The sequence below is a fragment of the Panicum virgatum genome, chromosome 9K (assembly GCF_016808335.1).
Source record: "Panicum virgatum strain AP13 chromosome 9K, P.virgatum_v5, whole genome shotgun sequence".
Taxonomy (NCBI): domain Eukaryota; kingdom Viridiplantae; phylum Streptophyta; class Magnoliopsida; order Poales; family Poaceae; genus Panicum; species Panicum virgatum.
The window spans coordinates 11,930,000-11,949,847 of record NC_053144.1 but is presented as its reverse complement, the minus strand read 5'-3'; the positions used below and the strand labels follow the sequence as shown (position 1 = coordinate 11,949,847).

The 19,848-nt window shown below is 47.1% G+C and overlaps 2 protein-coding genes and 1 pseudogene across 6 annotated transcripts; all 3 read right to left on the bottom strand.

The window, feature by feature from the left end:
* Positions 1 to 608: 608 nt before the first annotated feature.
* LOC120648332 (glycine-rich RNA-binding protein RZ1C-like) lies at positions 609 to 5,143 on the bottom strand. 5 transcript variants are annotated; one of them, XM_039925071.1, is made up of 4 exons: positions 4,908 to 5,143; positions 1,883 to 2,304; positions 1,656 to 1,843; positions 609 to 1,622 (listed from the first exon to the last, which is right to left on the bottom strand). In XM_039925071.1, the coding sequence occupies exons 1-4, from the start codon at positions 5,016 to 5,018 to the stop codon at positions 1,462 to 1,464; spliced, it is 882 nt and encodes a 293-aa protein (XP_039781005.1). In that variant the 5' UTR covers positions 5,019 to 5,143; the 3' UTR covers positions 609 to 1,461. The 5 variants fall into 5 exon arrangements, with proteins under 5 accessions (XP_039781005.1, XP_039781004.1, XP_039781006.1 ...); XM_039925070.1 differs by having other exon boundaries at positions 1,656 to 2,304; positions 4,908 to 5,141; XM_039925072.1 differs by lacking the exon at positions 4,908 to 5,143 and adding exons at positions 2,802 to 2,867; positions 2,939 to 3,146 and having other exon boundaries at positions 609 to 2,304.
* A 6,348-nt stretch (positions 5,144 to 11,491) lies between these two features.
* Positions 11,492 to 12,755, bottom strand: LOC120648331 (annotated as a pseudogene).
* A 1,478-nt stretch (positions 12,756 to 14,233) lies between these two features.
* Positions 14,234 to 16,312, bottom strand: LOC120648330 (protein NUCLEAR FUSION DEFECTIVE 4-like). Its single transcript, XM_039925068.1, has one exon. It carries the CDS (start codon positions 16,192 to 16,194, stop codon positions 14,347 to 14,349), a length of 1,848 nt encoding a protein of 615 aa, XP_039781002.1. The 5' UTR covers positions 16,195 to 16,312; the 3' UTR covers positions 14,234 to 14,346.
* Positions 16,313 to 19,848: the final 3,536 nt, after the last annotated feature.

The following is a 19,848-nucleotide window of genomic DNA, read 5'->3' as shown; positions in this document are numbered from 1 at the left end:
TTTGTTTCAGTTAGCGGATAAAACCCAGTTGCAAAACTGTAATGACATTTACCGCTATACATTCATCTTAATATACTTACCAGAAATAGCACTTCCACCGGTTGTGTAGAAACGCGGTATACAAGTTAGATTATCCCTCATATATATATTAGCATAAAGAGGTAATGTCAATATCCCTCATCAATCACCGTCCATATTAGCAGCTCTTCGATCAACGTAAAAGAAGTGTCACTTGAGAACGACGGCCATTAAATTTGGCGTTACCGGGGCCGTTCATATAGATTACAACATGTTACTAATATAATTGAAGAGGTGGACTGAAGTATATTACGGAACCAAAGATTGTGATTTTTCTTGACGAGTCCAATTACAAGGACGGAGGAGGATAGAGACGGGCAGCTTTTGGATAAGTCACGCTGGACGGTAGAGATGCGGAGACGGCGACAGGCGGCAGCGGCTACGATTGGACCGCGGTCTTCCGAATTGAAATTTTTCTCTCGCTCGCTTTTCCCATGTTTTATCTGTGCTTGAGGTCTGCCGTTGGTGTCACTCCATACTTTCCCGTGCTAAGACGAAACTGAAAATAATCGCCGGACTCGAGCAATGCATTTGCTCAGATTTACAAGATCTTCGGATTGATATTTTACAGATATTAAGGTTATGTACAAAAGCCATCACGGGCAGACCATGACATGAAAACGAAACAAAGGAACGACGCTACCTATTGGTTTGCTATACAGAGACATCACAGAACACCGCTCTACCTGTGCAAATAGAAGATACCCACTCAACATGGCCTGGCTCGGTGCTTTTCTAGACAGCGGTTTTCAGAACTGATAACAAAAGTAACAGCAAACTTTGGCACTTTGCATTGCTTTCAGCTATTTCCACCGTAGGGATACTTGACAACCGTCCCGTTTATAAACCTTGCATATATTCTGACCAACAATGACAAGAGACTCCTGTTGACAGGTGTTCAGTAATCCTTGCATTGCAGATATTCAGAGTTTCAGACTAACAATGACAAGAGACCACTGCAAATATATCCTTGCAAACAACCATGTATGAACAACAGTGACAAGTAAGCATCACTTAACATACAATCCATGCAAACCGGCTGTTCAGACCAACAGTGCCAAGCAATCTCTGAAAATATAATCCTTCCATACCAGATACTCAGGTCAGCAATGAAAACAATCACTGAGAACCTCAACTCCCTTGAACTGCAGGATGCACCACATGCACAACTGACACACAAGGTAACAGCTCAGGGCAAGATTTATGATCTCAACAAGCAAAAACAGTCTGCCAGATAAACTTATCAAAGAAGGCAACATCAGCCAGTACTGGTTGAAGTACAGAATTAGACATAAAAGTGCCAAGGGGTACATTAAGCATTCAGGTAAACGAAACTGCAAACATTAACTGCAACATCAATAGCTTGAGTCTGCAATCGGTTCATCAGTAGCGATCATCAAAACGTCCTCCTCCCCTGCTGGGACGATCATAAGGCCCAGGCCTCTCCCTGTAACTTCCTCCATTATAGCGTGCAGGTCCTCCACCGCCGTAACGATCAGCGACACCACCACGTGGACCATCCCTGTCATAGCCGCCACCCATGCCACCCCTTGGGCCATCCCTATCATAGCTTCCACCACCCCTTGGGCCACTCCTATCATAGCCGCCACCACCGCCGCCGCCACGAACTCCATCCCTCTCATAGCTTCTTTCTCGCTCCCTACCATAACCACTTGGTGCATAACGATCTGGACCACCTCCATACCTGTCTGCACCAAAGTGATCACCACCAGAGGGGTAGCGATCATTGGCATAACGATCACGGCCCCCAGCATACCTGTCTCTTGTGTCAACTTGATCACGGTACCCATAACGACCACCATCATAACGATCATCCACGTAGCGATCACCAAACCTATCTGACCCAGAGAAACGGTCTCCCCTGCCACCACCACTGCTACCACCAAACTTAGACGAGAATCTGCCAGAACGACCACCACCAGCACTAGGGCAATCACGAACCCAATGTCCAGGACGACCACACTCGAAGCAATTACCAGGGGGTGGACCATCACCTCTACCACCACGATACTCCCCTCGTCCACCACCATTGTCATATCTTGTGTCATCTGTGTTCATCTTAGGCTCAGCCTTGTTCACTGAAATGGTCCGACCATCTAAATCTGCGCCATGCATCTCTTTGATAGCGCTGTCAACTGCCCGCCGATCTTCGAATGTCACAAAGCCAAAGCCCCTGTGGCGGTTAGTGTGTCTCTCCAGCATGATCTACAAGTAAAAACACTCATTAGTATGTAAGGAATGTGGAGAATATAAAAAGATACTAAAACAAGTGAAAAGAATATAGATGTCAGTAACAAATGACCTGGAAACAATTGTTTCAACAACATACAGCACATACACAAGCATTGAACCATCCATAGTAAGTGCTTGAATTTTGAAATGAACCCAAGGGCAACAAATAATTTAATTTACATAAAATAATTCTCCATTTGGTACAAAAATGTTGCTCGAACATTTTAACATAATCTTACTAATAATGTTACATAACAGCATTGTATCTTCCTAACTTTATTCGAAACAGAAGCACACATTGCTCAAAAAAGATTGTCACTTATGAGACTGCTACCTTAAAGCGTAGTTATACAGAGGAACCATTAAAACATAGCACACTAACATTAGTACAATGTGAAATAGATTTCACTAACCAGAATCATTTCTGGGTAAATTTAGAGATAGTTGATGGACAACTTTTAAGACATTACCTTGGGAGAGAGAGCACTGAGATTAGGTTATTCCTGGATCTCTGTGATTCAAGAACAATTGTAATCCTGACACAAATGCATCTAGCTGTAACTATCTTGATCAAAAAGTCTATTCCCAAAACAGCAAGGATCATTACCAGGACAAGGAGCAAAGTCATAGTCTCTTGGCACCATGTTCTGGCAAAGTGAACTATTTCCAACCAGGCACTGATTTTACAGCTAGCCACATGAACTAACTTCTCTCAATAATTTCAGCATTCTGGTGTCAAGAAATCTAGCAGATATGCCATAGCCATATATACTTCTAGTTTACATACCAGGTCATCTAAACCAATGCTGAAAACCTAGAGAGGCAAGGAACTTCCATTTCCACGAAAACAACAGTGACACTCTGAGCTGCTGGCTAGCTGGTATGTAAAATAAACTGTTTTCTTCCCAATACTGCAATACAACGCATGGAGGTGGCTGAAAGTAGTATCACACAGAGGCAATGAATCAAAGGTCCGCACTGGTGAGGCTAGCATCAATTTTCTGCTCCAGCAGTAGTCTTTCAAATATCCATACATGATCGCTGAATACTGTCCAATGCACCGATATGCAAATCAGGACTTTCAACAAATTTTTACTTCCATCAATGGAAGCATTTGCCGAGTCACGCAGGCAAGCAGCAATAGTATTAATAAAAAAATGGATTACACAAGAAGGAACATTGGAGCGAAGTGTCCTTAAGAAAGGAGATGCTTGAGTTTTAATAAATAAATAAATAATAGAAAACCAAATTTTGCTGGAGCTTTTAACAAACCAAATTTTGCTGGAACTTTTAACTATGCAATGAACTAAGCATGTCCATAAAGACTTGCAGCTGTAAATCATAGCAGAAATACTTTATCTACTTCTAACAAAATATTGGACGGGGAAAGATCAAGCTTGTCGCTAGTTCACATAATGCTGAGAAAGGTAACAAGATGTAAAGAACTATGCGGTCAGGACATATAGATTACAAAACAAGTCAACTGTGGTCATGATCTCTGTCTGCAAGCATACCAATGAACCCAACTGAAAACATGGCCATAGGGCACAAGCACAACCATCCACTTATAACAAATCAATGATTTCTGTAGCTTCTTATCAGCCAATCAACTCGGTTCAACCCGATACAGCTGTAATTTGTTTTAATCTTTTCATAGTAGAGCAATGGGCCACTCCTGTGGCCTGGACATGCTGCTGCTTGTTCTCCACAGGTGTGCACAGCTCTTGTGCTGGAGGAGTAGAATTTCAAAAATCACAAGGACTGCAGACAACAAACTAAAGAACCAGGGTAGGGCAGGTATGCTCATCCAATTGTTTCAATTAATTGGCAGTACTGTCCCATTTTTCATTAGACCACCAAACTGAACTAAGGAATAGCAGAAGACTAGCAAAAGTAGGACCAATGGCCGTTCCCCCTTAGTCAACAGGGATAGAAGTGCTCATTTCAGACATCTAACTGTAACGAACATCATCACATTTCAGCTTGGGAAAGCAACATGTATCACTGTGCAATCCAGCTCTGAATATCTGCCAGCTCATTCAGCCTCGGCAATCAAAGAAGGGAGAACAGACCCCAGATGCAAAGAAAGATAGACAAAACAAGAGCAGTGAGTTAAATTACTAAGAGAAAGCATTCAACATTGAAAAATAACGAAGGATCCTTCGAGAAGTTAAAATGCATGTATCTGCATTCCTATTGTGGCGTATATGACACTGAAATCGTTAGCCCGTCATAGCACGAAGGCCCGATAGTCATCATTTTAATTTGGTTCTGGAAGCCAAAGGATTTGGTTATCTCTAACTAAAGAAATTTATTATTCTTTCACCTATTTGCGCGAGAAGCATAAAAACTAGAAAACACAAACATACTTCATACGCAAAGCAGATTCCCGTTGGACCACACACAAGAGCAATCCACAGATCCACCTTTCCACCCTGCACCACCACACGCACCGGCCCTTCGTCGAAGCATAAAACCGCCCGAAATCGCGCCGCGGACTACACCAAACTAACAGATCCAGCAAAACTTGCCGGGGCATGAGGCGCCAACAGATACGGGCGGGGGACTACGGGTACCTGCGCGTCGACGACCTTGCCGAAGCGGTCAAAGGCTTCTTGGAGCTTGCGCTCGTCCGTCTGCCACGACAAGCCGCCCACGAAGATCCGGCCCTCCTCCTTCCCGTCCATCGCCGCCGAACGCTCCGATGGGTTCGATGTGGGGGTGGGGGTGGAGAGGGGAGATTAGGGTTTGGGTAGCAGAGAGGTGGTTGCGAGGGGAAATAAGGGAATAGGGGTGCGCCGGACCGGACAGCGACAGAGTCGGAAGGCTTAGGCTCCGTTTGGATGACACTAGCGCAACTAAAAAAATTTACTTGCATGAAGCACTAAATGAAATTTATTTGTAAAATTTTTTTATAGGTAAGTGTAATTTTTCGCGACGAATCTAATGACGGTAATTAATCGATGATTGGCTACAGTGATGCTACAGTAACCAACCTCTAATCGTGCGTTCACATATTTTATTATATTCGTCTCGCGAATTAGTACAGTGATGTGGAGTTAGTTTTGCAAATTATTTTTATTTAATACATCTAATTATTGATCAAAGTAGCAGTAACCTTGCTGCGCCTGCGCGCACGGTGGGCCGTGAACTTGGTTCGCGCCTATTGGGCCTTGACAGAGAAAGGTCGGTCTTATGTGCCAAATAGATAACTGGTTCGGTGGTTTACTGGTTTAATAAATACTCAAATCTCGTTTTCCGAGGAGTCAAACAACTCTAATTTTGATCAAATTTATAAAAAAACTACTAACATTTGTATTTCCCAATAGATGTAATATAGAAATATATTACACGATTAATCTAAGATACTTATATTGTAACACAAATATTAATACTATTTTATATAAATTTGGTCAAATTTAAATTATTTGACTCCTCGAGAAACGAGATTTACATTTTTTTTGGATGGAGGAAGTAGCCTTTAGCAATCAAAAATAAATAAATAGCCTTTATGCGACCTCTATTTTTCAATATTTGCTACTTTTAATATTGCGATTCCAAATTTAACCGGGGGTTGTTATTTATCTCTATCTATCTATATCTATATATATCTATTATTTTATTATTTGACCAACAAACAGAGCCTCCACGTTCGCTCTTAAGGTCTAGAATTTTCCACGTTAATCGGAGAAAAATAAAAATTACCCACCACTGCCATTATGATAAAATTAGCTTAAAATATCTCTGTGCCTAATTAAAAATCACCCACCAACGCCATTATGACAAATTAAATATAAAATACCATTTAGCTATGTATCAGTTACAAATATATACTATTAATAAAAACTAAAGCTACCAACAATCAATCAAAATAAAATGAAAATAAGAATAATTATCTACATAATATTATTAAAGCTCAACCAATCAAATTGTTATTATGGGTAGATCATAGTTGAATTTTTTAATCAACAATAAGATATAATTTACGATAATGAACAGGATGATGTATGGTAAACAAAATAGTATAACCTTTAAGTAAGGATATAATGACATGCAAATTTTTGAATTTTCAATACTAGCCGCGCAAATACGCGGGCTATACATCTAGTTTTTTATTATACTATAAAAATCGAAAACAATTAAAAAAATTCTCTTCTAAATTAGGTCCACTGTATCCCTCACGCTGGACCGTGTCGAGATCGAGGAAGGTGGAAGGAGGTAGAGACCCATAAAAACAGAGGGTCAGGGAGTGTGTCGGTACCTCAGGACTGGGGTACCCCCTCTTGCCATGTCAAGACTCGTGTAGTTATCAGTAACTACGCCCTAAAGAGCTGAGCAGCCGGACCCTGGGCTCCGGCTCCATCTCACCTGACCAACGCACCGAACCCGCTTCCCGCTTGGGGCAGGTCCGGTGTCGCCACGTGTCCCGGAGAAGAAAGCGCTCAGGGCAAAACGGACGCAGGCCTCGGACCCCCCGCGGGGTCCCGGACCCCCACATACTATCCGGACCCCTCAGCGGGGAGAAAACAGACACCCCACCCGGGGGGTCCGGAGCCGCCACGTGTCTGAAGGTGGCGGCACGCGCGCGCGGCCGTGACACTTCCCCGGGAAGGCTCACCCACCAACCGCATTCAATGCGGTAGACGAAGATGCGCTCTGCTGTAGAGCCCGAGGTGACTTTTGCCAGGCTTTACTGTTGACCGCGCGCTACCAAGGCGCACAGTGCAGTCGCTGGCGCCGCCCACGCCTTGTATGACAGTCTACGATGCCAGTTGGACACGACGGCTCGGTTTTCGCCCATTATGACGCCTACACGGTAGCCTCGGCAGACTACGCCGCAAGCTACATTGCCCAACGGGCGCCTCGCCGATGGGACAAATAAAGGCCCCCCTCGATCAGAGAGTCTACAGGACGAGGAAGCGTATCCGGGAAGAGATTCTCTATCACTGTAGCTCCATTAGTATTTTTCCAGTATAGTATACATCTTTGTTGGGCCCACCTGTCAGGGTCCAACGCCTGTGTACGCGTCCTCCCTTGCTCTATAAAAGGGAAATGCCCGTTAGAAAAGGGGATGCCCGAAAGAAGCCCGGGCGGGGCAGAGGATAGACTCATTCATACTAAGAGCAATACACCACACAGTGGATGTAGGGTATTACGCTCCGGCGGCCCGAACCACTCTAAATCTTTGGAGTTCTTGTGTTCTTGCCCCCGAGCTAGATCGGCCTAATCGCTTAGCACTTCCCCGAGTACTCACCTCAGGGAATAGGCGGGTGCGTTCCGCCACCTGGCTGTGGGTACCCCAAAAGCCCACGATAGAGTGTTTCTGCCAAATAACGATTACTTTTTTCACTGCGACATCCTTCTACCCGCCCGCTATACCTGCCCGAGATCGACGGAGATCCGGTGCAGTAACTGCACGTGCAGTTGTGCCGCTGACACGTGGGCCCCACGGCGCATGGGTCCACACGTCAGCGGCACAACTGCATGTGCAGTTACTGCACCGAACCCTCATCCGCCCGCGATTGCCTTCCACCCTCCCGCCGTCTCCCCGCTCCTCCTGTTGCTCGTTGGGGCTAGCTTGGGGAACTCCCTCCGCTCGTCGGCGGCCGGGTCCCGACGAGCGTGGAAACGACGCCAACACGCAAGAATGATGGAAGCATGAGCATCAATGAGTCTAGAGGAGCCGATTTTTTTACCTAGGTCGGATGGAGAAGGGCCAAAGGTGGGAGCTCGACAATGAGGGGTGGAGGTACTGTTCACAAGCGGGTCTGATGGTCTGGAACTTCGATTCCCGGCCATGGAGGTCGCAGCTCAAGGGGGAAAAGTGGGGGAAGCGGAGGTAGGAAGGTGGTGGAGGTGCGGATAGCGGCGATTTGATTTTGGCGGCCGGAGTTAGGCGAATCTGACCGGCGCATGGCTTGCTCGAGCTCGGTTGCACCCGACCAGAGGAGGAAGAAGAGAGGGCGAGCGGCCAGAGATGAGAGGAAGGAGGGCAGGTGGATTTGGCTGCTGCGTGCTTGCTCGCGTTTCCTGGCTACCTTTGATGGGCCCTGCAACCAACCAAGCTTATGGCTTTGCTTTGGTGGTTTGTTGCCCCGAAGCCTGGGCACATGTGCCGTTTGTGTCTCTGTCTTGGCACGCTGCTTCTTGCTTGCAGGTTTCAGAAGTTCTTGATCCTCGGATGCTTCATCGGCTTCCTCTCTAGCAGCAGCAACGGCACAACCTCATCAAGAGGAGAGAAAAACCGAAGAAAAGCACATGTGTTTGCTGTGCCATGCTCCTCTCCTGTGGAGAAAGATCGCCGCGACCGGCACCTGCTGAACTTCTTGAATGTTGCCGCGTCAGGAGATGAAAGGATACATTCTCGGTCGCGGTATGGGCATGGCGTGGTCGAGCGTGCTGCGATGGCCTTCGGCCATTGGCGAAACTTCGGGTGGCACGTATGTCGATGGAGAGTGGTCGTGTGGCAGAGGATGCTTGTTGGGGAAAACGGGATGGCCGATGCGCGGCGCGCATCGCGATGGCCGAACGAAGCTACAGGCCGAGCAGAGCAGAGCTGGGTCGATTCAGCAACGAGGGCTGCGTCGAGGGTGTTCCGCCCAACGAGCGCGTCGAGGAGGAAGATGCGGCCATGGCGTGTGCAGATGGTGGGGTCCGATTCTGCCGAGATTGATTTTTTAAAATTTTTTTATTAAAAATAAATTTAAAACAACAAGGATAAAAAAAATCTGATATTTCTGTTTTATTGACGGGTCCAATTTTTTTCCTATCGGAATTAAAAACTCTAGGAGAGAGAGAGGTAGGATGGAGGATAGACCTACAGAAATTCGTTGGGCCCCAATCAATCTTTGGGGAAGGTGTAAAGCAAATTGCATCGAATGATGGTGGGATTCAAAGCACTTTCAATAAAATGTCCTATCAAATTGTATATTTAATAATTTTGACTTTTATTATTCCAACAATTAGCTTTAGAGAAGATAAAATATATTACAAGGCTGCAAACAAGTGATTTTTTTAGAAGATCATTTCTAAGATTTTTAGAGATGATTATAGTGTTATTTAATGAAAAAAATGACCGATGTGATGGATCCAATAGTTTTGAAGGTTTTTTAAAATACGTGCGTGCCGCACGTATATTTTACTATTTAATACATATATAAACCTTATTATGAATATAAATACTAATAAAGTGGTATCAATATCAAATATATCGATCATATGTTAGAACAGTGTAGTCAATAGTGTCGATTATTTGAAAACAGAGGTAGTAACGCGGCTGGGAGGTCGCTTTTGCGATTTTCGGTCGCCCAGTTCAACTCCCGCGATTTGCTGTCGCGAGCGGGCAGCCAACGCGCGTCAAACGCAAAGCGTTTGACCGGTTTAATTTGCTTTTTCCGTGGAAAAGCGACGCAGTCGCAGTCCCAAACAGGCCCTAACTCTACCATACAGAGGTGGACAGGATCCAACGTTCAAAGAACCCATCAGCTTCCTCTGTGTAATGTGATTTTGATGTAGGTTACAAACAGTGAGGGCCGTGACCAATTTCAACTGAAACATTTAACTGCGGAATTTCGGCAAATGGAATGCCAATTATGCTCTCAACACCAATGGAATTCTTACTTGTATAAATAACTCATGTTATTAATTACTACATTTGAAAGATTTATACTTGTTTTAGTGCTTCAAAATATTTCAATGTATGCCACCAAAGAGATAGTTTAGAGGATTATCCGGACTTGGACAATACTTGAAGAAATTAATTTAGACATTTTACTTTCAATTATATGAACACCTCACCTTTTGAATCATCAACTATTTTATTTATTTGTTTGTTAATTTATGATACATTACCTAAATTATCTAAAAAATCCAAATTAAGGAATTACCGACGGGACTGGTCCTTTTTTCATTGTAGAACCTTAAGAGAAACTATTAGTCGTATACTTTCACTCCTAGTTGCTCTTTCAAAATGAAAGATTAAATCTCATTGTACCTCTAGTAATTATTTTTCCAACTTATTGTTTCAGTAGAAATTTATCCAACAAACAATGGCAAGTCAAGATCAAGACGATGAGTGACCTACTTAAATATTAGCTATCAACAGTTGTTTACTCAAATCAACATATGCATGCCATGGGTATATCATTCTGAAGAGCATGGTTAGATTTTGGTGTAGTCTTGAATGCTAAACTCTGTTCAGGTCTCGGATCATCAAATTTAGCTGTGCATCCTCATATAATTTTGGCAGCATATACTTCAATTTGCTGCATCCACGAACAGAGGAATCCTCATAGCTACTCCCTCCGTTCCAAATTATAAGTCATTTCAAGAATTTTGGAGAGTCAAAATTTTTTAAGTTTGACCAAATGTATATGATAAGATAATAATATTTATGATACAAATTAAGTATCATTAGATTCTTTGTTAGCTATATTTTCATAGTGCACCTATTTGATGTCATAAATATTTATATTTTTCTCTATAATTTTGATCAAACTTTGAGATGGTTTAACTCTCCAAGATTCTTGGAATGACTTATAATTTGGAACGGAGGGAGTAGTACTCACTTGGATAAATATGCATCATAAAAGAACATCATATCCGTGCTGATTCTGCATTATTTCAATTTATTTCATTTGGTGACACCCAAATACATAAAGACCATAGCCACAGGTCAGCCTGCAAACAGTGCGGCTCGGAGCGCACCTCCGATGTCCAAGGAGGTTCGGGGGTCGAACCGCCCCGTAAGTACATCTGCCTCGTCAAACCCGTGGGTAGCCGGGGGGCGACCCACTTGCAGAGCTGCACCGCTGCTCGTCGTTGGTGAGCTGCTGCCTAGCCACGTCAAATAAGCTTTTGACGTCATGATGCCCACCACCCATATGATTCCTGCTGCTAGAGACACGTACAACTCCGATCGTTGGGAAGGCCAACGAGAATTCGAGCAAGCGAGCTGATTTGCTGCGCAGCGGCTGTATTGCTCTAGCGGGCTCGATGTCGACAGAACAGCGAGAGGTTCGGATCGAACCCAGGGTCGATGGGTCACAAACCCAATCGCACATCTTTCATTCAGAGTCGATTCGCTCCTATCCACCACTTGATTTGAGGGTCGGAGCGAGTCCGCGGAAGGGTCGAACCGGACCCCTTGCAGACTGAGCCACAGGTACACATGCATGATAAAACGTAGATAAAAATTGCTGCCCTATCACAATACACAAAGACTAAAGGTGTAAATGAAGTCTAGACAGACGAGACAACATCACACAACTTAACCAAATACTAGTAAAAGGATGGATCAAAATTCGAGACCAGATCCCTTGAGCTTGTCTTGTATAACATCATCTAACTTGTTACCCATCTCTTTGCTCATGTGGTTCTCCCGGTCCCCCACCTTGCCTTTCCTGAAGAACATCGACTTGCCAATGACTATGCTGTCTCCACGAGCAACATCTCCAGCCTGGTTGTGCTCCAAGCCGCTGAGCATGTCGAAGCTGCACAGCCTCACCACCTCCTCAGGGACACCTCTCCTCTCTTCCTCTTGGGTGAACGGGACGGCGAAGAAGCCGGCAAGCGTCCTCACAACCTCCACCGGGTCTGACGCGATCTCTTCGTACTTGAGGAAGAGGACCTGCTCGGGCCTCGCCAACCTCTCCTTCCAGTACTCGAGGTGGTGCTCCCAGAAGGGCCCGAAAGGCGAGATTCCCTCGCAGAACATGCTCAGCGCATCGTCAAATCTTATGGGAGAGGCAGAGGACCCCTTGCGCATCTGGTTCGCAAAGTGCCACCACGAGACGAACACGTCCTTGGGCTGCCGGCACAGGTACACGACGCGGCAGCCGGAGGCGGGCACGGCCGGCGGGAGCAGGGAGAGGGCAGGTGGGTCGCGAGGAGCCGCGGGGAGGGCATCTTGTCGATACCAGCCAGGTCTCCCGCCGGAGTGGGCACCGCAAGGTGCACCACGACCTCCTGAGGGTGCCGGCCGGTGAGCAGAGGGTGGCCGGCGGCGAGCGCGTTGCGGCCGCGGGTCGTGACGGTGAAGGCGAGCGCTTTCAGCCAGGTGGTTCCGCACTTGGGGTAGGTGGCGAGGATGATGTCGTCGCGGCGAGGCTTGAAGTGCTCTCTGACGGGGATGATTGCTTGAGCCTCTCGGGGTTCAGCCAGTAATTCCGGTACAGGACGAGCGGCTTCGCCCACCCTCCTCGCCTAGGAAGCGTGGAGACGAGATCGCTGTAGCTTCCGGGTGGAGTTTCATCATCATCACCCCAGGACTTGGTGTCGCTCTTGCTGGATTCAGAAGGGGCCTGCGCCGCCATGGTTGTGGCTGGGGGAAATGATGGCCGATATGATTGGATTGGTAGGAAATTACGAGGCAAATAGGCAATGAGAGGAGTGGGCAGAAAGTTGAAACTAGGACAGGAGAAAGCGGGACACAAAGACATAGGCCCTGTTTGTGCGAAAAAATATAGTGTATCTAAAAAAGGCGGTCGGGACGGGTGGGTATTTCATTAAAAGAAAACGACCACGACTTCTCCGACCGCTGAAAAGCATCAAACCCCGGCCGGCAGCCAAGAGGCGCTACCTAGCGCTCCTAGCCAGTCGGCCGGCAGTTCGCAAGACATAGTGTATCTCAATTATTCACTCATCTCACTTGATATTCCTCTCCACTCCAGCTGTTAAATGATTCCCTTACGTACCCATAATTCATCTCACCATTAATTTCAAGATGAGAGATCCGGATTCACCACGCATTTGGTCACTGAGTACCTGCGGACACAAAGACAAACACTCGTGGGTGGAGTGGGACAAACGAAGGAAAAACGAATTTCAGCAACACGGACCTGAAAACAGAGAGATGGCTACGGTCGGTCGAGAGTTGCTGCCGTACGTGCCTTGGTGCCGATGACCTTGCATTTGCGGCGCCGGAAGACTCCCTTGCGCACCGTGATCTGCAGTTCCTCATTCCCGCTTCCCGGCCATCGCCAACAAGATTTTTTTTAGGGGACCATCGCCAACAAAATTTCCTATGGCAAAGCGATCGAAGGAGACAGGCACAGTGGGCCTTTTGTTGCGTTCGTTTCAAAATTCGGCTGTACACAAGCGCCGGCGAAAATAGGCGGGCCGAGCAGGTTCGACCTCTGTTTTTAGGCGGTTTTTTATTTTTATACTTTTTATTTTCATTTTTTACAAAAATATATTTTCGTTAAATTTACAGGAATATACCCCGGCCGCCTCGCTGCGGGGCGGCAGGGGCTTTTGTGCAAAAATTTTTACGAAAATATTTGCATATAGGTCCCTGGGGGCCGGTCGCCCGGCAGCGGGGCGGCCGGCCCTGGCCGCCCGGCTGTAGGTCGACCGGCTCTCCCACCCTTATATAAAGGGTTGGCTGGTCCCCCCACCCCTCATTTATATAAAGGGGCGACCGGCCCCCAGGGACCTGTGCGCAAATATTTTCACAAAATTTTTTGCATAAAAGTCTCTGCCACCCCGCAGCGGGGCGGCCGGGGTATATTCTTGTAAATTTCGTAAACGAAAAAATATTTTTGTAAAAAACAAAAATAAAAAATATCAAAATAAAAAAACCGCCTGTTTTTAGCAGGCTTATGGGCCGAGCCCAAGGATGATGCCCTGCGTTTTGTTGCGCCGAAACGTCTCTCAACTCTCAGAGGCGCGCACGCCGTTGGTTACCCGTTACCACGCACCGCCGCCGGCCCCTGCCGTGCGCGACGGCGACGGAAGTGGCTACACGCGCACGGCGCGTTTCCGCGCCCGACGGTCCGTGCTGCGCGGGCACACGCGAAGTCACCGTGAGATCGTCACGCGGCACATGCAAGTAGAATGTAGCGCAGTCCGCCCAACACGATGCGCAGCGCTCGCTGAAACATGCACGCACCCTACAGATCGATCAATGGAACCTGACACGGTACACCAATGGAGAATGGACTCTGTGGTGGTACATTTAATTTGCTCAAGGAGCAATTAATCTTTCTTCACCTCGATCATTAGCAATTCATTCTTTCAAACCTTGGTGTTGCCATTGCTGCTCTCGCTACTGCTACTAGTGTCCTGCTTGGCGTCCGTGTCACTACTGACACCGCCGCCGGCGACCTTCTTATCCTCTCCTCCTCCGGCAGCGGCCATGCCGACCTCCCTGAAGCGGCCGTACAGGTCCCCGCGGTAAAACTCCCTGGTCCTCCACGCCAGCAGCAGCGACACGAGCGCGCCCAGCAGCGTGACGCCGGTGATGATGAGGAACGACTCCCTGAAGCAGCGCACCCCGGCGCAGGTGAGGTCCCGCCCCCTGCGCCCGCCCTGCCGGAGCGCCTCCCGGTCGTACATCCGGCCGGCGATCCGCACGTTGAGCACGTAGGACCCCACGGGGCTCGCCACGGCGCCGAAGTTGTAGAGCGTCGAGTAGTACTTGAGCCCGAACACCTCGGAGATGATGGCGAACAGCAGCGGCCACTGCGCGCCGAAGCAGAAGCCCAGGATCACGGACGCCGCGTAGAGCCCGTGGCTCACGCCAAAGGCGATGAGCGCGTGGCCGACGCAGGCGAGGAGGAGCACGGCGGTGAGCGCCAGCGGGCGGGGCACTTTGTAGCGGGCGAGGACGTACTCGGAGGCGAAGCCGGAGACCACGCGGCCGGCGTAGTTCCAGATGCTCACCAGGGAGACGAAGGTGGTGACGGAGCGCTGCGGGTAGCCCAGCGACTGCCCGATCTGGCCCATGTTGTCCACCGCCGTCAGCGTGCCGCCGATGCCGCAGATGGTGGCCACGAACAGGACCAGCATGTCCACGCTGAACAGGGCCTGCAGGATGGTGTAGTCCTGGCCCCGCGCCGGCGGCCGGAACACGTCCTGGAAGCACGAAGGCGACGAGCTGTCTCTGTCGGCGGCGGCCTGATCCTGATCAGCTGCAGGCGCCGCCTCGCGTGTCTTCTCGTCCTCGACGGTGATCGTCACGATGGCTGCAGCTGGCGCCGGCGCCGGCTGAAGCAGGTAGGTCTTGAGCTCTTGCTTGACCACGATGACGATCGGGAAGAAGATGAGGAGGAGGAGCACGGCGACCGTGACGTAGTAGGCCGGCTTGGGGAAGCGGGTCACCTCCAGCTCCACCACGTTCATGACGAGGAGGTAGACGGCGAGCACGATGGAGGCGTAGAGGAAGAGGAAGAAGGCCCTGCGCTCCCCGCTCGCCCGCCCGGCCGCGGCGATCGGCCGCGGCATGATGCGGATGGTGGGGATGAAGAGCAGCGAGATGGCGGCGGGGAGCCACGCCATGAGCAGCACCAGCTCCGCGCCGTCGTTGTCGGTGCCGTAGACGGCGCGGTAGATCTGGGTGAAGATGGCGCCGCTGAGGCCGACGAAGCCCTTGAGCAGGCCGAGCACGACGCCGCGGTCCTCGGGGAAGTTCTTGACGGCGGTGACGAGCGCGCCGGTGTTGGCGAACGACTGCGAGTTGGCGCCGACGGCGATGTACACGCACATGAGCCACACGGGCGGCCGCGCCGTGCGCCCCGAGACGGCGAGGTAGATCATGAGGTAGCCAGCCAGGTTCATGCCGGCGCCGCAGGCCAGCACCACCCACGGCGGGGTGACCTCGTTGATGAGGCCCGGGAGGATGCCGACGTTGGCGCCCACGTCCTTGAAGAAGCTCAGCGTGTTGAGCGTCTGCTGGTCGTACCCGAGCGACGTCTTGACGGCCTTGGAGTAGATGCCGAAGATGTAGGTGCCGCCGGCCGCTGCCATGATCAGGATGGACGCGAAGAACATGAACCACCGCCCGCGCACCACGTGCCGCGCGAACCGCATCGTGCCCGCCGCGTCGGCGCCCGGGCCGCCCGCGGCGCGCTCGCCGAACACCATCGTCGTCGCGTTTGCGCTGGTGAGACGACGACGACGCGCAATTGCACAGGGGGCCGGGTTTCGCTTGAGGTAGCTGCGCGCCACTCGTGTGAGCTCCGATCCTGTAAGTGTGTGGTGGCTAACTTATACTCCTATATATGTGGTGAGACAGCAAGGGCTGTGGAGTGTGTGAGCTTCCTATTCGACCGGATAATCAAAAGGAATTCCGATCCCTCAAAGAGGAGCTTTCATTTAGGATTTGTTAGGATTGACCATTGATAGTTCAACGACTCTTTTTGTTTAAGGTACTTTAAAATTTATCGATTTTTTTGGTTAGGGGTCTAGAAGCAGGGACACGAGAATAGATATGTGATGCCACAAGTTTGAATGGTATGGTTTGAATTTTCGCTCGAAAGATAGCTCATCGTGGACGGTCCCAAACCGAATCTGCTTGGAGCACCGTGTAAGCGTATCACACTTGGGTCATTTTGGCGTACTCGTAAGTGATACGCTGCTTCGCTAACCCAAGATAGCTTCTACCACATGTTGTGCCCGTGTACTCGTACTATACTTCAAGTGGTTATACAAGAAGTGGCGGCACATAAGCAAAACTTCCATTTGATTCGATCTACACGTTGCACTAGGTGTGCAACTAAGAACTCTCTTGCCATTTTTCTTCCTCCAAAGTTCTTTGTCACTTGCACGTGCGCTTAGTGTATATGGAATTATGGATTATTATTATGCATGGATTTGCTATATACTAGTCTATCAACCTCTCTCTCTCTCTCTCTCTCTCTCTCTGGATTTGCTCAATTATATTTCTAGTACAATTTTTTTTGGAATACTAATTTTCAAATAGACTTCGATATTAAGTGAAGTCCTGATTATTCAGTACTTGTAGTTGTATGATAGGTGTAGAGCATTGTTCAATTTTTTTCCTTGACTTGGAACTATTTATCATCAAAGGAATCCTATTCCTGAGTCGAAAGCAAGTGTCTATAGAAAAGTCTCGGTCTCTCTGCTGCTCACTGAAGCACTGCTGCTTGCTGGCCCAAAGACGGAGCAGTCGACTGGTCAAGGCACAGGCCGTCATTTTCTCACTCGCCCCAAATTGTAAAACGTTCTAGATATTAGGCCTGCTACAATAGTCAATTGATTCCTACAACAGACGAGAAGGGTTGAAACTGCGCAACGACGAGTCAACAGCCAACATCTTTCTTACCACTTGCAAAATAAAAAAAATCTACCGGTGTGTGACGTGATCATTGTCTTTCTTTCAAGGATCTATGATGTGGATCGTTCCAAAATGCTTATACATCTGCTGGTACTCACGCTGGATGCATCACAGTCACAGCCGCGTGAATCTCAGAGGAAACAATTTAATTCCTTTGAATTTGTGCTGGATGTCATGGTTTTAAAGAAATTATTGGTCCGGAACTTACTGTTGTACATTGTATACTACTTAAAAAGGACAAGACTAAACAGAAGAAACTAGTAGGCAAATGTTTTGGGCGCTCTTGGAGTCACCCATGCGACCCCCGAGCAGCCCTCCCTTCAGATTTTGTGTTTTGGGCCTAAACCGGCTCACATGTGTAAATCCAGTCAAATTTGTTCCGGGATAATTTTTTATTACGGAACAATTTTTCAATTGTTCTAGCAAAAAAAATGTTTTGAAAAAAATTATTATGCCTTATATAATGATTTGACTGCCAGTTACATGTATGACTTATAACATTTGCCAATGTTCTTGGTTATGGAAAGAACATACATATCGAAGTACGGCTGATGTACAGTATATCTCCTATGTAGGAAGTAGGAACGCGATGCTATGCAAAATGAGAGGATCGGAGAAAAATCAGCCCATGGGAACGCGAGTCTATTGACTAAACTCTTACCCCAAAAAAGTGAGCAGGCGTGCTGGTCTCTTTCATTTGCAATCCCCGTCGTGTAGAAAAATCCTGGCACAACCTCCGTTCTGCACATAGCCGTGTTCAGAGCACACTCTGACGGAAGCACCACGACCTCCTCTCGCAAAAAAATTGTCAGTTGTGGCTCTCCAAGATCAAAGAGTTTTTCTACCACGTCAGCAGCAGGAACGACTCTGGACGAGTTTCTTTCGGAAAAAAAAAACAACACTGGAAGCAGAGTTCTAGATGCACTCGTGTGCAAGCACAACAGTCTGTTTTTAAGCATGATACAATTAACAGTCTTCCAGAACCGCACTTCTAGGTCGTCGGGTTGCAGCAGCAGATCAAATAAAGCAGACAATACACCGTAATATTTGGAATTTCCCGATCCCCATGGCTTGTGTTGCTGCTGCGTCCTTTATCTTTCGCCAGTCTAAAACTTCGACTACGGTTAAGTAGCTTCCTAGTTAACAATTAGCTTGCATTGGTCCGGCGACTCCTTGTTAATTAGTTCTTGATGCCATCGTAAAATCCCATTTGTTTCTTTAATCCTCTCAGTCAGATACGCGCAACAAAAGAAAATACAGATTGACAAAATGGAATATTATGTGTAGACCGAGAGATCAAGGGGGTCTAGGTATTTTAGATTTAGAAGTTCAGAATAAAAGTCTCTTAAGTAAATGGCTTTTCAAGCTTATTAATGAAGACAGAATCCGGCAACAAATCCTTAAAAGGAAATATTTAGGCTCCAAAACGTTTGCACATGTAAAAAAAAAGCCAGGAGATTCATATTTCTGGTCTGGGTTAATGGATGCCAAAAGTGATTTCCTTAACTGCGGAACATTTAAACTTCAAAATGGGGAACAAATCAGATTTTGGGAAGACAAATGGCTAGGAAGCACTATTCTCAAAAATTATTACCCAGCACTTTACAATCTGGTAATTAGGAAGCATGACACAGTAAGCAAAATTATGTCTTCAACTCCTTTGAATGTTTCTTTTAGGAGGGCTTTAAGGGGAAACAGTCTTGTGAATTGGCATGAGTTGGTAACAAAGGTAGTAGGTGTTCAACTTGTGGACCAACCAGACAAAGTTCATTTTGTCGTTGAAAAAAAAGTGGAATCTTCTCTGTACAATCAATATATAGAGAAATCATAAATGGGGGTCACTCCAATTAATTAATAAATCTTTGTGGAAATTAAAGCTCCCCTTAAAAGTAAAAGTCTTTTTATGGTTCCTTCACCGGGGGGTTATTCTAACTAAAGATAATCTAGTTAGATGAATTGGCACGAGAATGAGAAATGTTGTTATTGTAGTAATAATGAAACTATACAACATCTCTTTTTTAGTGTCATATGGCTAGATTAATTTGGAGAATAATTCATACCACCTTTGGCCTTAAAAAACCTAACAATGTTATTCATATGTTTGGGACTTGGCTAAGGGATTAGGTGGAAGGAAAATAGTTTAATACTTACAGGTGTAAGTGCTATTTGTTGGGCCATGTGGCTAAGTAGAAACGATATTGTTTTTGATAAAGTGAACCCACAACTTTGTTTGCAGATCCTTTTCAGGGCGACATACTGGATAAGATTTTGGACTTTGCTTCAGAAAGAGGAGGACAAGATTACTATATCAGAGAATTGTCGAGTTTTGGAGCCCATAGTTATGGAGATCTTCGCAAGAAATGGGTGGCGGTTTAGTAATAGACTTCGTTTATAATAAGCTGTTTGCTAAATTTAGCTTTTTTCTCTCCATATACTTGGTT